Source organism: Fukomys damarensis, unplaced genomic scaffold, assembly GCF_012274545.1.
Source record: "Fukomys damarensis isolate Sample0158 unplaced genomic scaffold, DMR_v1.0_HiC HiC_scaffold_39, whole genome shotgun sequence".
NCBI lineage: Eukaryota > Metazoa > Chordata > Mammalia > Rodentia > Bathyergidae > Fukomys > Fukomys damarensis.
The window spans coordinates 42,936,211-42,950,701 of record NW_022900951.1 but is presented as its reverse complement, the minus strand read 5'-3'; the positions used below and the strand labels follow the sequence as shown (position 1 = coordinate 42,950,701).

Here is a 14,491-nt window from a genome sequence, read left to right as displayed (position 1 = left end):
CCTTTTTCCGGGTTTGTTTTTCTTCAATGGGGCCAGAGTTCTCACTGGCACAGGAGGGCAGTGGGGAGCAGACAAGGTTGCTGTCTCCTCCTGACATAACATTTACCCACATTTGGGTGGTTTGTTTTTAGGTTCCCTGAAGACACCACGCTTCCTTTTCTGTTTCTAGCAGAATTTGCTCTGGCTCTTCTGGCAGGCAGGCAAGTGGTAATATGGGGAGTAGGTGGTTCCCATGCTCCGCTAAAGCAAATGGGAGGACCCTATACTTGAAGCTCTTTAGAAAGAGAATTTGTCTCCTTTTTTTTCTTTTTTTCTTTTTGTGGTACTGGGGCTCAAACTCAGGACCTTGTGCTTGCCAGGCAGGCATGGAATACTAGTTATATTTTAGGTAACCTGGGAAGAAAGGACTTGCTCCCAGGCAGCAGGCTAGAGGCTGAAGGCAAATCTGTTAGTGCATTAGTCATACCCTGTCCCTCCTACCTTGGCAAAGGCTAGGAAGGAAATGGGGAGGTTCCTGAGTTTACACAGCGTCACATCTTATTCAGCCTTCGGCCTTTCCTGGTTGGTGGCAAGGGCAGTCTACTCACTGCATGCCAATAGTTCTCTGTTGTGGGTTTTTTTATTTGGGTATTTTATAAGAGAGCAACTTTGATACGCCCTGCTGGCTGTATGTGGGTACACATGCATATTTCTCCTCTGCTGGTGCACTTCTATGCTCAGGGAGGAAAGAAATGTGCTGTGTGTAGGTGGGTGGGGGTGGGGGTAAGGTTTGTACTGACCTCTGGCCTTAAGGAAGGGTAAAGCCCCTGACTGATACCTGTAATCTCTACCTAGTCCTAGGCTTTCCTGGGTTCCAGATGATTCCTGCTTGTGCTGGCCAGAACACTGAGGTAGACAGGATCAGGCCTAGCCCTAGGAAGTAAGGTGACTAAGGTGATAGCTGGCTTGGGTGAGGGGTGGCAATGTTACTTGGGGCCCAAAGTTACCCATTGAGAGCCTGGCTTCACCTTCAACCCCTCCACCCCAAATGTGTGATTTCGGGCCAGCTGTTCCATATTGCTGTGTCAGTGTCCCTTCTGGGTAAAGTAGGATTTGCCAGAGGTGGGGGGTTGTCTAATGAGTTGGAGTGTGAAAAGCCTTTGGCAGCCGGGCATGGTGGCGCACGCCTGTAATCCCAGCACTCGGGAGGCTGAGGCAGGAGGATTGCTTTGAGTTTGAGGCCAGCCTGGGCTACATAGTGAGTTCAAGGCCAGCCTAGACTACACAACAAGACCCTGTCGCAAAAAAACAAAACAAAGAAAGAATTTGATGGAACCAGTTATTGTATTGTACTAAGAATTTTTGTGCTCTGTTTGGGATGGGGACAGAGGCGGGGAGGAGACCCCTTCCAGCTGGACGCTGAGAGGGGGACAGCAGGTGCAGATGGCCAAATGCAGCGTCAGCAAGAGGAGGAGTTTCAGTTTCTGTCAAAACAAGTTCTCTGAATTCCCCTACCTCTGCAGGACCATTGTGTGTCTCTTCCCCACCTTAGGCCCATCACAGGGAAGTTTAGTCCAGCCTCAGCCCCATGTGCCAACCGTCTGAGAGAAGGAGGACTTCTGGAGAACAGAGTTGAAGCTAAGAAAGTCAGAAAAGCTAGCTGCCCTATGTTGGATGCTTTTCCTGCTTCCTACATTGAAAAAATCCTGATAATATGGTGTTTTTGAGACAGGGTCTTGCTGTGTACTTCAGACTGGCCTTGGACTCACTTTGTAGTCTAGACTGACCTCCAACTCACAGCAATCCTCCTGCCTCAGCTTTCCAAGTGCTGGGATGATAGTCCTGCACCACTAAGCGCTCTTGAGTATGACACTTAAGGGCCAGTTATGACACTTCTACAGTCAACACCACTTCTGGGGGACCCCCCGTTATAAACTGTACTCTCAAAAACAAAACAGAAAAACCCCACCTATTTGGAAAGAGTGTATTACTGATGTGATAAGAATTAAGTCGCTAAAGTTTTGAACAAAGAGCACAGAGGACCTTTGGATTCAGCAAGACAAAAGAGCCAGTCCTGCTTGCAAGAGGAGGGACAGCCTGCGCTCTGCATTTGGGGCTTTCCTTTGGCAGAGGAAGTGCAACAGAAATGAGGAAACACTTAATAGTGGTTCCAGAAGCATTCTGGCTGACTTGTAGGTAGCTTAGCAGTATGATAGAGTCATCGTCTTCATGACAAATGGAGCTCTCACTTGTAGTCTTGACAACAAACACCCCATTAGTGGATGAAGAGTTACGGTTCCTGCTTTAATGGGTAAGGACATTTCAGTTAAGGGAGGGTAAAGGCCTTGTCCAGTGTCACACAGCCAGCAAATGGCAGGGCTTTGCTGCCAAATGAAGGAGTCACTGGCATGGAAAAGGGGACGAGCTTCATGGCATTCTGCCCCAGCTCCCTTTCCCCTCCCCTTTTTAAAAAAAATTCCCTGCATCTGGCTCCCACTCCTGCCAGTGTTTGCTGACCCTTCCATAGGAAGTGTGTGTTCTCCAACACCTGAGCCTGGCTGTGGACCCTGTTTAACTCCTTCACTTCCGTCTCAGTTCCTGTTTACTGCAGCTGCAGACGGTACTGCCTGCTGGCACCCCAAGCTCAGCCTACAGAAATAGCTTCTCTAGCAGCCCTGGCAGCCACAGAAGGCTCTGTGGTCCTGGCTTCTAAGAAAGGCGGCAGCAGGGGGCCCCCAGCCTGTGTTCGGGACATGTGACTTGCTGGAAGTGCCTGGGGGGTGGCGGGAGTGTGTGGCCACAGAAGCCACATCCTTGTTTACATCGGTGAAGGGGCTACCCCTTCCTGCCTTTACAGCTGCACCCCCCACCCTCAAGCTCCTGCCATCTCCAGGGGGACTTGAGACAGGCAGTCAGGCTTTCTTTCTCAGAGTGGCCTTTGTCTCTAATTGCATGGAACCCTCTAGGGAGGGAAAGGGTGGATAGTGAAGGGCTTCTTTTGGCAGGTCTTCAGAGAGCTAGACTGCTTGGCAAGGAAGAACTCTGCAGTGTTCCCTTTGCGCCCTGACCCTGCCCTGGCACCCCAGGGAGATCCCATCAGAGCACTGGCCCTAGGGGGAACCAGAGGGAAATTCCCTCTTGGTAACAGCCAGTGGAAACCAGACTCGGTTTGGGCCACTTTAATTTCCTAGAGAGAAGTGCTCTGCAGACTGTCCCTGATTTCCTTTGCTGTATTGGGGCCTGAGCTGGGAGTGAGCCAAGGCATGATCTGCCCTGTGCTATGGGTCAGAAGTCTGCATACCTTTGAAAACTGCAGGGAAAGAGGTGTCTGGGGAGGGAGGGAGAGGAAGTGCTGAAAATTTGTGGCGGGCAGGGCTGGTAGTTGTGTGCTTATATTCCTGGTACTTGGAGAGACTGAGGCAGGAGGATTCCAAGTTTGAGCCCAGCCAGGGCAATTTAGTGGCTTGGTGAGATTCTGTCTCAAATAAAGGAATTGGGGATATAGGTCAGTGTGAAGGCCCTGAGTTCAATCCCTAGTATTACCAAAAAACAAACAGAGGTGGGGGACTGGGGTGTGGGTCAGTCAGTAGAGTGCTTACCTAGCATATTCCAGGTCCTGGTTTCACTCCTTAGTAACACACACACACTCAGAGTAACACACTGGTGCTTGAGAAGTAGGTACAGAAGAGAATGGAAACAGGGTCCTAAGCTGGGTGTGGTGGTACACGCCTGTAATCCCAGCACTGGGAAGGCTGAGGCCACAAGTTCGAGGGCAGTCTTGGCTATATAAGTGAGTTCAGGACCAACCTGAACTACATCATAGTTAGAAACCTGCCTAAAAATACCAAAAAAAAAAAGGTCCTAAAGAGAGAGAGCTGTATGTACGGCGATCCTCAAGCTGGCAGAGGGAGAATCTTAGTTCCTTCTCCTTAGTTTGACCAAATCCCATGGCACCTGGACCATTTGGGCCACAGGTTGCTTTTTCTGAATTAAGATGAATTTAGGTGCATGTGTGTTCTATCTCTTAACTAGACTGCATGCTCCTTGAAGGCAAGGATAGGATTTTACTCTTAGGCAGCACTACAGAGAAGGGAACCCTGATTTACCTAGTGACTCTCTGTCCCAAGCCCACTGCTAGTCACATTACATCTATTTTTTTTAGCCCTACAAGAGGCCTGCTAGTGCTAGCTCATTATCCATGTTGTTTCCATTTTACAGTTGAGATGTATAAGACTCGGAACACTTGAGTCACTTGCCCTTGGCCAGTAAGCACACTGGTATCTGGAGGAGCTGGACTTAGAGCTTTTCTTCTCCCCTCCCTCCAATTTCTTCCCCTCCCCTTCTCTCTCCTCTTTTTTTTATTTTTTTGATACCAGGAATCAAACTTAGGACCTTGTGCTTGCCAGGCAGATGCAGCACCACTGAGCTAACTCCCAGGCCCACTCCTCTCTTCTCTTTCCTTTCTTTGCCTTCCTGACTCATCCTTCCTTTTCTTTTTTCCTTGTTCTTTTATTTTCTTCTTTGGTGCTGAGGACTGAATCTAGGACCTCTTTGCTTAGTACATTCTACCCCTGAGCTGCACTCCTAGCTAGTCTTTTTTTTAAACATTAATTATTTGGGGTGGGGTTGAGACAGGATCTCACTATGTAGTGCAGACTGGCCTTGAACTCACTATATAGTTTAGGCGGTCCTCCTGCCTCAGCTTCCCGAGTGCTGGGATTAGAAGTGTGTGCCACCATACCTGCAAAGGCTATGCTGATTCCTGGGTGTGAGAAAAACTGAATCCCAGAGTTGACTTTGGCATAGATTGAGTCCTTCTGACCTTGGGCAAACCATGAAATTTCCCTCAGCTTCAGTCTGCTATGAGAGAATTGAGGAGTGTGAAATGGATCATGCCATTTGTTGGACTTGATTATCGATTTGTTTAATTGATTAGGTGTACCCTAAACAGTCATGTGCTTGAGAGACCTGTGATTGTATCAGTCTTGCCTGTATTCTCTTGGTCAGGATTGTCCTTGTCTGCCTTTTTCCATGACCCATTTCAGGTCACAAGGGCAAGGATTCTCCAGGCCTTGGGGTAGGAAAGGGGGTTTCCCTCATCCCCTAGCCTCCCCTCCCTGAAAGACATCCCATGACTCAGAACTCTTCTGTGGTGGCAGCTCTCACCCTAGCCTCTTCTCTCTTCTGTCCTCCTAGCTGACCAGGTATATGGAGACCAGGATATGCACGAAGTTGTGCGAAAGCACTGTATGGACTATCTGGTGAGACTCTGCTTTCGGGCTTGGGTCAAGGATGGGTTGAAGAATCTCCTTTTCATGTAAACTCTAACCTCCTGATCTGTTCTGCAGATGAAGAATGCTGACTACTTCTCCAACTACGTCACAGAGGACTTCACCACCTACATCAACCGGAAGCGGAAAAACAACTGCCACGGAAACCACATTGAGATGCAGGCCATGGCAGAGATGTACAACCGTCCTGTGGAGGTGTACCAGTACAGCACAGGTACTTCTGTAGTGGGTAGGAGTGGGATTAAGGGCGTCTTGTCTGAGCATGTCATACCTTCTCTCCTGTGGATGCTCCCTCCTTCTCTTTCTCTGCAGAACCTATCAACACATTCCATGGGATCCATCAAAATGAGGATGAACCCATCCGTGTCAGCTATCATCGGAATATCCACTACAACTCAGTGGTGAATCCTAACAAGGCCACCATTGGTGTGGGGCTGGGCCTGCCATCATTCAAACCAGGGGTAAGTGGGTCCCTGTGCCCAAGATGGCTGCTGGATATAGATAAAAACATCTAGGTACTTTGCCGCGTGTGGTAGTGCACACCTATAGTTCCAGCACTCAGGAAGCTGAGGCAGGATTGCTGCAAGTCCCAGGCCAGCCTGGACTACATATTGAGATCAAGGCCAGCCTGAACTGTATAGTAAGACCCTGTCTCAAAAACAAACAAACAAAATTAGGGAGTTAGCATAGATCATTGCTGAGGGCTCACTCTGTGGTCTCAGTTGGCTTGTCCATGAGTTGGCTCCTCTGTTTTTCTTGCCTACTTGGGCTGGCATTTTAGGATATGGAGTCCTGTTTGGGGACATTAATCCAGGGCTCAGCTTGGGTGTTTTGGTCTACATTCCTCCCAGCACCTATAAACAGCTAGGGTCAGAGACTTGGACTGGCTGTGGACCTTAGGATGCATTCTATTAACACTGGGTTACAGCTTGGCTAATGCAGAAAAGCACTTTGCACCAACCCTGGGAGTCTCATAGGTGTCAGAAGGTAGTGGTGCATTTTACCACGTCATGCTGGTTGATTCTCTTTCTACCCTACCCTGTGTGTCTCATCACTAGTAGTCAGCTGGGGAAGATTTTGAGGTCTATTCAGGTTTCACTTCCTACAAACAGAAAGTGCTCCTGCTTCATTTTAGGAAACACCCTAACACTAACACATTGTCCAACATAGGGGGATTTTTGTTTTCTTTTTTAATAAACTTAATTTTAGAAGTTTTAAATTTTCAGAATTACTGTGTGGATATTACTGTTTTCATATGCCCCAAAAGGATTAACATATTAGCTGAGTACATTTGTCATAATTAGTGAATGTTATCAATACAGTATTAACTAAAGACCACATCTGATTGAGTTACCTAATAACATTTTTCTGTTCCAGACTCGTATCCGGAATGCCACCTTACAGTTTTGTTATCCCCTTTGACTCTTTGTAGGTGGGACAGTTTCTCAGAATTTCCTTGTTTTTCTTTTTCTTTTTTTTGAGGGGTGGGGGGTGGTGGTTGAGACAGGGTCTCCTATGTAGTTCAGGCTGGTCTTGAACTCACTATGTAGCTCAGGTTGTCCTCAAACTCTCAGGGATCCTCCTGCCTCAGTCTCCTGAGTGCTGGGATTATAGGCATGTGCCAGCATGCAAGGCTTGTTATTTTTTCTTTTTGATGTTTACAAACTATGTTTGACCTTTCCTAGAATGTCATATAATTGTAATTATATAGTGTGTCTGTAGCTTTTTAATGTTTTTTCACTTTATGGATTTAAGATTCGTCCAAGACTTTCCCTAATTAAAAAATCTGAATGTTTTGAGTTTTTCTGATTAATTTAATTTAGAGCAGTTTTAGATTTACAGAACAATTGAGAAGAGAATACAGAGTTCACATCTAGTCCCCTCCCCCCTGCACAATTGGGCTATTGTTAACATCTCAGATGACTGGTACATTTGTTACAATGTGTAAACCAATATTGATACATTATTATTAACTGAAGTCAATGAGCCTCCTTTTCTGATAGTTTCTCACACTTTCCTTGTCGAGAGGACCTTGACATTTTTAAGGAGTACTGGTCCAGTGTATTGTGGGAAACTTCTCTTTTAGAATTTGTTGAGTGTTCTTTTTTTTTTTTTTTTTTAATGGTACCAAAGTTTTGATTAAACGTAGGGAAAGAAGCAGGCTCTGTGAGGTGATTTTGAGCCAAGTAAAAGTAGGAAAAGAAGAGTGAGGGCAGCCACCAAGCAAGAGTGAACACAGTGACCTTGTCCAGGGTTCTCAGGAGTACACTGGGAATGTGGGTTTGGAGAGGAAGATCATAGACATGACATTTTCATTCCATTATATCAGGAGTGCATGCCGGGTATGACGGTGTGTGTAATCCCAGCATCTGGAAGGCTGAGACAGCTTGGTTGGGCTACATTAGTAGTGAATTCAAGGCCAGTCTGAATTACAAAGTGAAACCCTGTCTCAAAAAAGAAACAAAAAAGAACACAGTGGGAATGTGATTATGACTGTTGATGTCCTTGATCACCTGGCAGCAATAGTGTTTGTTAGGTGTCTCCGTTTTAAAGTTATTCCATCTCACCTTTTCCATACTGTACTGTATGGAGGGGTGTAATATCTGCAGATTATTTGGAATTGTTCTGCAAGGGGGATTGGTGTCTTATCCCCCATTTATTAATTTATTTACTCACTTTGGGTTATAATCCCATCCTGTTTTTATTTTGTTGCTCAGATTGTTCCAACTTTTTTTCCCCACAGTATTAGGATCAAAATCAGGGCCTCATACATCCCTGGCAAGTGCTCTAGCACAGAGTTGGCTTTACCTTCAAGCCTCTGTTAACAACATTTTTTTATAAAGCACATCCTTATTTTTTAGTACTACAAGATGTTCCATGTTCACCTTGTGTATTCCTCCTCTTACTCCTTCATTCAACCATTTTTCCAAGGAGCTCTGGAGCCTTTTATTAGAGAGGGTTATTAGAGACTAAGGTGTAGGTGCTGAGTATGCTGTTTGCGTGCTACTAGAATGTCATTGTTTCCAGACCCTCTCAGCTAACAGCAAAGGGTTTCATGTGTGTGCACTAACCTGTGTGTAAACATATCTAAAGAAATTTGTATATGTAGCCAACTCAAATCCTTTACCACATGCATCATTCTAGCCTCCTGGTGTTCATCAGTAAATTCCCACGCCCCTGGTAAGAAACCTGGTTGCACCACCCCAGCATGCATTTACAGCTGCTGCTTGCAAAGCAAGGGCAGACTCATTAACCCATACCCCCTAGAGTCCAGTGATATGCACAGTTCTTTTGCCTTTAGTGTCACGGATTCCATTCATTTCCAAAGTGACTTTAAGTCTCCAACCCCCCTACCTGAAGTGCTTGCATACATTTGTAATTCATTTAGAGTCTTTTGTCTCTATCTGCTTTCCAGGAGGGATCTCTACCTCATAATGATCTTTTTTTTTTAAAAAAAGCAAAAAAACAGCATATATTAAGGTTCAGTCTTTGTTTTGTAAAGTTCCATGGGTTTTTACAAGTGCATAACAACATCATGTAACCACCATTACAGAATCCTTTCACCACCCTTAGAATTCTGTGTACTCCATGTGTTCACCTCTGCCTTCCGCCCTCCTCCTTCAGCCACTGATTTGTTAATTGACTTTGTGGTTTTGCCTTTTTTTTCCAGAATATCACATAATTGGAATCATACAGTGTGAACTCTTTTCAAACTGCTTTCACTTAGCAGTATGCATTAAAGGCTCCTTCTTGTGTTTTCATGCCTTGTTAGCTTGATTCTCTTATCGCTTATTGTTCATTTATGGAGGCACCAGTTTGTTTAACCATTTACCTATTGAAAGACATTCTTGGTTGATTTCAGCTTTTGATGATTAGGAATAAAACCTCTGGTAACTGCTGTGTGCAGGTTTTTGTGTGGACATAAGTTTTTAGATCAGTTGTGTAAATAACTCGGTGAGAGACTGTTAGATGTGAGGACCACGTTTTGATTTATAAGAAACTGCCGATCTGTCAAAGTGCTTGTACAGATTTGCATCTCCTCACCCTAATGCAGTGAATAAAAGTTCCTGTTGCCCCACACCTTTTTAGCAATTGATTTTGTCAGTGCTTTGGATTTTAGCCATTCTTTTAAATGTGTATTTGGTATCTTGTTTTTTTTGAGACAAGGTCTTTCTTTCCATGTAGTTCAGACTGGCCTTGAACTTAAATCCTCCTGCCTCGGATTCCCGAATGCTGGGATTATAGGAGTGTGCAACCATGCCCAGCTCATTGTCTTTATTTGTAATTTTCTAATGAAATCAAGCTGAGCATTTTTTAAAAAAGCAGTCATTGAGCTACATTCTCATACTGGGAACATCTTTACATATGCTATTTGCCATCTGTGTATCTTCTTTGTTGAATTGTGTGTTTTAGGTTGTTTGCCTTATTTTTTTTATGGTGCTGGAGATGGAACCTAGGGCCTCTCACACATTAGACAAGCAAGTGCTCTACCATTGAGCAACATTTCCAGTCTGTGTTTGCCCCTTTTTTTGGTACCGAGGGTTGGACTCAGGACCTTGTGCTTGCAAGGCAGGTGGCGGCTCCACCACTGAGCTAATCCCCAGCCCATTGCCTGTTTTTTAGTTGGCATGTTCTAATAGAAATTTACATACATTTTTTCTCCTTTTTTTGAGACAGGGTCTCACCACTATGTAGCCCAGGCTGGCCTGAAACTCATAGCAGTCCACCTGCCTCAGCCCTGAATGCTAAGATTACAAGCGTGTATCACCATGCCCAACTACATTTTTTTTCCACTGTGGAAAATTATAAATCATTATGCATTTGTGTGTGGTATGTGTCTATTAAAGTAGTAACTAAAGCTCTGTGCAGCAATATTTACACTTACTCTGTGCATTATACTCTGATATTTTGTTTCTTTTTTTTAAAAATGCTATCCTAGGGCCAGGGATTTAGCTCAGTGGTTTGGTGGCCTGCCTTGCAAGCGCAAGGACCCGAGTTCAATCCCTGGTACCTAAATAAATAAATAAATAAATAAATAAATAAATAAATAAATAAAAATGCTATCTTCTCTCACAGTCTGACACAGTACTGTCATACAATATAACTCATAGCTCCATATCATGGTCATACCGTCCCCTATTCCTTCCTACAACCACAGCTTCCCCGGTCGTATCTTCACTGTTCCCACCCCCACCCTGTGTCCACACAGCTCCCTTCTCCAGGCATCTACTCTCTGGCCTATCTGGATATACATGAGAAAAGCCTTGGCTCTGTGAAGCTGAGTCCTCGCTGGATGGGGCTTCTGGAAAGTCAGGCCTATGCTGGAGGGCCCCTGTTGACCTGGTCTTAACCTCAGCTCAAGCTTGTCTTGGGATTGGGTCAGGGCTTCTGAGTGGAGGGATTTGGAATGACAGGCCTTACATCCCAAGTTTGTTTCCCCCAGCTCCTTATAAATATGCAATCTGCCAAGAAGGGTGCTTGCTGAGAGTACCTGGCTTCCTGTCTCCTTGGCAGTTCCTGTGGGCCTAACTTCCTCAGCCTATTCTGGCTGTTGGACAGGTTCAGAGTGTCATTCCACATCCCTGTTCCTCTGCTCCCTTGCAGTTTGCAGAGCAGTCCCTGATGAAGAATGCCATAAAAACTTCAGAGGAATCATGGATTGAACAGCAAATGTTAGAAGACAAGAAACGGGCCACAGACTGGGAGGCCACGAATGAGGCCATAGAGGAGCAGGTGGCTCGTGAGTCCTACCTGCAGTGGCTAAGGGATCAGGAGAAACAGGCCCGCCAGGTCCGAGGCCCCAGCCAGGTGAGTCATAGGCTCTGCCACTGGCCTGGCCACAAACCCATTACTTCCTATGCTTTGCACCCAGATGGACAGGAGGAAAGTGAAGTGGTCCTGACACCCGGGAGAGAGGGAAGCCCTCAGCCCCATCTGTACAGGTCTTGGCCTTAGTTTGGCATTATGCCATAGAACACCCAACACTTACACAGAACAAGCTCTTATGGGGTGAGGGAGAGTGGCAACTGCTGCCAATAACACAAGGGAGCAATGAGTAGCTGCAGAGAGAAGATTTTGTTGAATGTCCTTGCGTTCCAGGCTCTGTGCTGAGAATATGAAATCACATCCAGCCTGTGCTGTCCTCGGTGATCCCATCCATTGAGGGAGACAGATAAGACCCATCAGCAGGGCCCGTGACCCTGGCTGGGAAGTGGGGGGGCTCTGGCCGTTTTTCATAGCAGAAGGTTGAATTGTTAGGGCAGGGAGGGCAGGGCAGACAGGCATCTGAGGAATCACAAGGAGTTTGGAGTGATTGTAGATGTTGTTGAGCTGAGTAATTTGTTCAACAAATATTTATTGCATGTAATCCCACTGTACCCTGGGAGGCTAAGGCGAGAGGATCACAAGTTAGAGTACAGTCTAGACGACTTACCAACTTAGTGAGACCCTGTCTCTAATAAATAAAGGATGGGGGGGTACAGCCTGGGGTTCAATCTCTAGTACCACACACACACACACATTATTGTCCTATGCCTGGGACACTCAAGTACAGTATAGTGAGATGTGTTTGATGAGCCTGGCAGGCCAAGTTCGCTGTTCTTGTGGTTATTTCATTTTTGTGGAGTGAAACAAAATAATCATAATGAATAAATTAGGAGTATAACAGATGCAATATGTAGAGCCAGGGTAGAATGCAGGAGTAGGGAGGGGTGAGCTGGGCAAAAGTTTGTGGTATTAGCAGTGTTGTCAGGGTGATCCTCAGCAGGCGAGGTAAGGCCCAGCATACTGGCAGTGATTCGGGCACAACCCCGAAGGAGTCACTCGAGGCCAAACAGGTGGAGTAGTTCATGGAGTTAGGGAGGTGTTCAGTCCAGGTGGGGTAGAGGATGATTGGGTGTGCTGAGGACTTTTACTGGAAATGTAGTGGAAACAATGAGCTCTGAGCAGAGGGAGGCTCAGATCGGAGTTAGGGTTTAGCAGAATCTCCCTGGGTGCTGAGTGCAAGACTGCAGTCTGGGATGGAGGAAGGAAGCAGGGCCTGGTGAACACATCGTCCAGGTGATGGTGATGGTGCTGGTGGTGGAGGGGTGAAAAGGGTTAGACTCAAGGTCTGTACTGAAGGGAGGAGGAACAGGTTTTTCTGTCAGTTGGTTTTAAGAATGGAAGAGGTAGGTTAAGAAGCTTAAACTGGGCCCTGTGATCCCCTATGTGAATGAGGACGGTGGTGGTGCATATGGACACTGTGTTGTTGGGGGGATCAGTGGGTGGGAGCAAACACTTGCTGCTGGGGCCCAGGAGGGTCATAGCTGGCACTGGCCTTTACCACTTTTCCCTTCCTTGTGGCAGCCCCGGAAAGCCAGCGCCACATGCAGTTCGGCCACAGCAGCAGCCTCCAGTGGCTTGGAGGAGTGGACTAGCCGTTCTCCACGGCAGCGGAGTTCAGCTTCTTCACCGGAGCACCCCGAGCTGCATGCTGAGCTGGGCATCAAGCCCCCTTCCCCAGGCACTGTCTTAGCTCTTGCCAAACCTCCTTCACCCTGTGCGCCAGGTCAGTGGCGTGCTCCAGGGACGAGTGACTGTAGTTAGGCCCTGCCTGGGTCCTGGGTCTGCCTCTGACTGTCTGTCTGTCCCAGGTACAAGCAGTCAGTTCTCGGCAGGGGCTGACCGGGCCACCTCCCCCCTTGTGTCCCTCTACCCTGCTCTGGAGTGCCGGGCCCTCATTCAGCAGATGTCCCCCTCTGCCTTCGGTAAGCTTCCTCTGGGGACAGGACAATTGGGCAAGGACGAGAAAACATAGCAAGTCCTGGGCCAGGGATTTAGCTCAGTCGTACCGCATCTGCCTGGCAAGTACAAGGCCCTGAGTTTGATCTCCGGTACCAAAAAGAAAACAGAAAACATAGCAAGTCCTAAGCCGGGGTTTCTGGAAACACTGGCCATCTCTCCAAAAATGTCAGAGGTGCTAGGAGGATTTTTCTAGCCCAAGTTGTTTGCCCTAGAAGGGGTGTAGTGGGGCTTCAGAAACCTGGAGAGCCTTCTCTTTAGAGAAAGGAGTGAGAAGGGCTGGATAGGATTTCTCCAGAGCCAAGCATCAGCACAGGTGAGTGCGGCTGGACTGAGGGCACCCCGTCATCCCTTTCCTCTTTTCTCCTGCCCAGCAGGTCTGAACGACTGGGATGATGATGAGATCCTAGCATCGGTGCTGGCAGTGTCGCAACAGGAATACCTAGACAGTATGAAGAAAAACAAAGTGCACAGAGACCCTCCCCCAGACAAGAGTTGATGGAAACCTGGGGACTGGATACAGTTCCCCAGTACCCCTTCCTGCCCTCCAGTGCCATCCCACCTTCTTTGGCTTTCTTCCTCTTGCCTCCTTCCCCTTTTCCCTTGACCAGTTCCCCCGCCCCACCGTCCTCTGGCTGGCCCATCCCTGAACTCCCCCGCCCCATCGCTGCCACAGCCACCCTTCTCCGCCAGCTGATGTGCCGTTGCCCCCCCCACAGCACCATCCCTGCATTCCACAGGGGACTCAAGCAAGGGTGCCAAAGGTAGGCGACAGGCACAGACCACCAGACAGCCAGGCCAGCCCCAGAGGAGATGCTTGGAAGAAAGTCTCCTGCCTGCCCTTCCTTCTGAGATCAGATCAACTTGTCGCCCCTCCCCTCACAATTATGTCAGGGAGTTGGGAAGAAGTGAAAAATTTTCTTTTCCCAGTGTCCCAAGAATGTCTGAGCCTTCAATGTTGAATTTTTCTTTATTAAAATGATGTGCTTTTATCTTATAAAATCAACCAATCAAGTGATGTAGACGACAGCATTGGCTCTGTGAAGGTGGCATCTCTCTGGTTTAGGGGCAGCAGGCTGGCCATGGGACATGGAGGGGCACACCGCTGTCTTCCAGCCTCCAGCTTGGAGGTGGGCACAGGGCCTAGGATGTGAGTCAGGTTGGGGAGCGGGGAGGGGGGTGGCAGGTGTCAGATGGCTTTGGACAATGAGACCCTGACCTTGCTGCATTCCTTTTGCTTCCACCACCACTAGTCTCTTTGGAATCTTGAGGTGAGGGCGCTTCAGGATCATGGCCGCCACTCAGGATGTGAGTGTAGGGAGTGAGAGCAGCCTTGGCAGATGGGGCATGCGTGCCCTGCAGGTGTTGACAAGACCCACCATCTGTAATATCCTTGGCACAATAAAACCAAATGTCAGTTTCCCTGAGTGGTTCTGTCC

General features: G+C 47.4%; 1 protein-coding gene across 7 annotated transcripts in view; it reads left to right on the top strand.

The window, feature by feature from the left end:
- Otud5 (OTU deubiquitinase 5) overlaps positions 1-14,491 on the top strand; it is a 30,120-nt gene that overhangs the window by 14,529 nt on the left and 1,100 nt on the right. The window contains exons 3-10 of one of the 7 annotated variants that reach the window (XR_776838.2): positions 5,176-5,240; positions 5,328-5,484; positions 5,583-5,731; positions 10,875-11,078; positions 12,618-12,819; positions 12,905-13,018; positions 13,427-14,182; positions 14,306-14,474. Coding sequence is in view for 4 of the 7 variants with exons in the window: in XM_010606343.1 (XP_010604645.1) it covers positions 2,287-2,290; positions 5,176-5,240; positions 5,328-5,484; positions 5,583-5,731; positions 10,875-11,078; positions 12,618-12,819; positions 12,905-13,018; positions 13,427-13,551 (1,020 nt within the window). In the remaining 3 variants the exon portion in view is untranslated. Of the gene's footprint in view, positions 1-815; positions 925-2,271; positions 2,291-5,175; positions 5,241-5,327; positions 5,485-5,582; positions 5,732-10,874; positions 11,079-12,617; positions 12,820-12,904; positions 13,019-13,426; positions 14,475-14,491 lie in introns of those variants that run through there. The other 6 variants (XR_776837.2, XM_019204852.2, XM_010606343.1 and 3 more) reach the window with 6 other exon arrangements.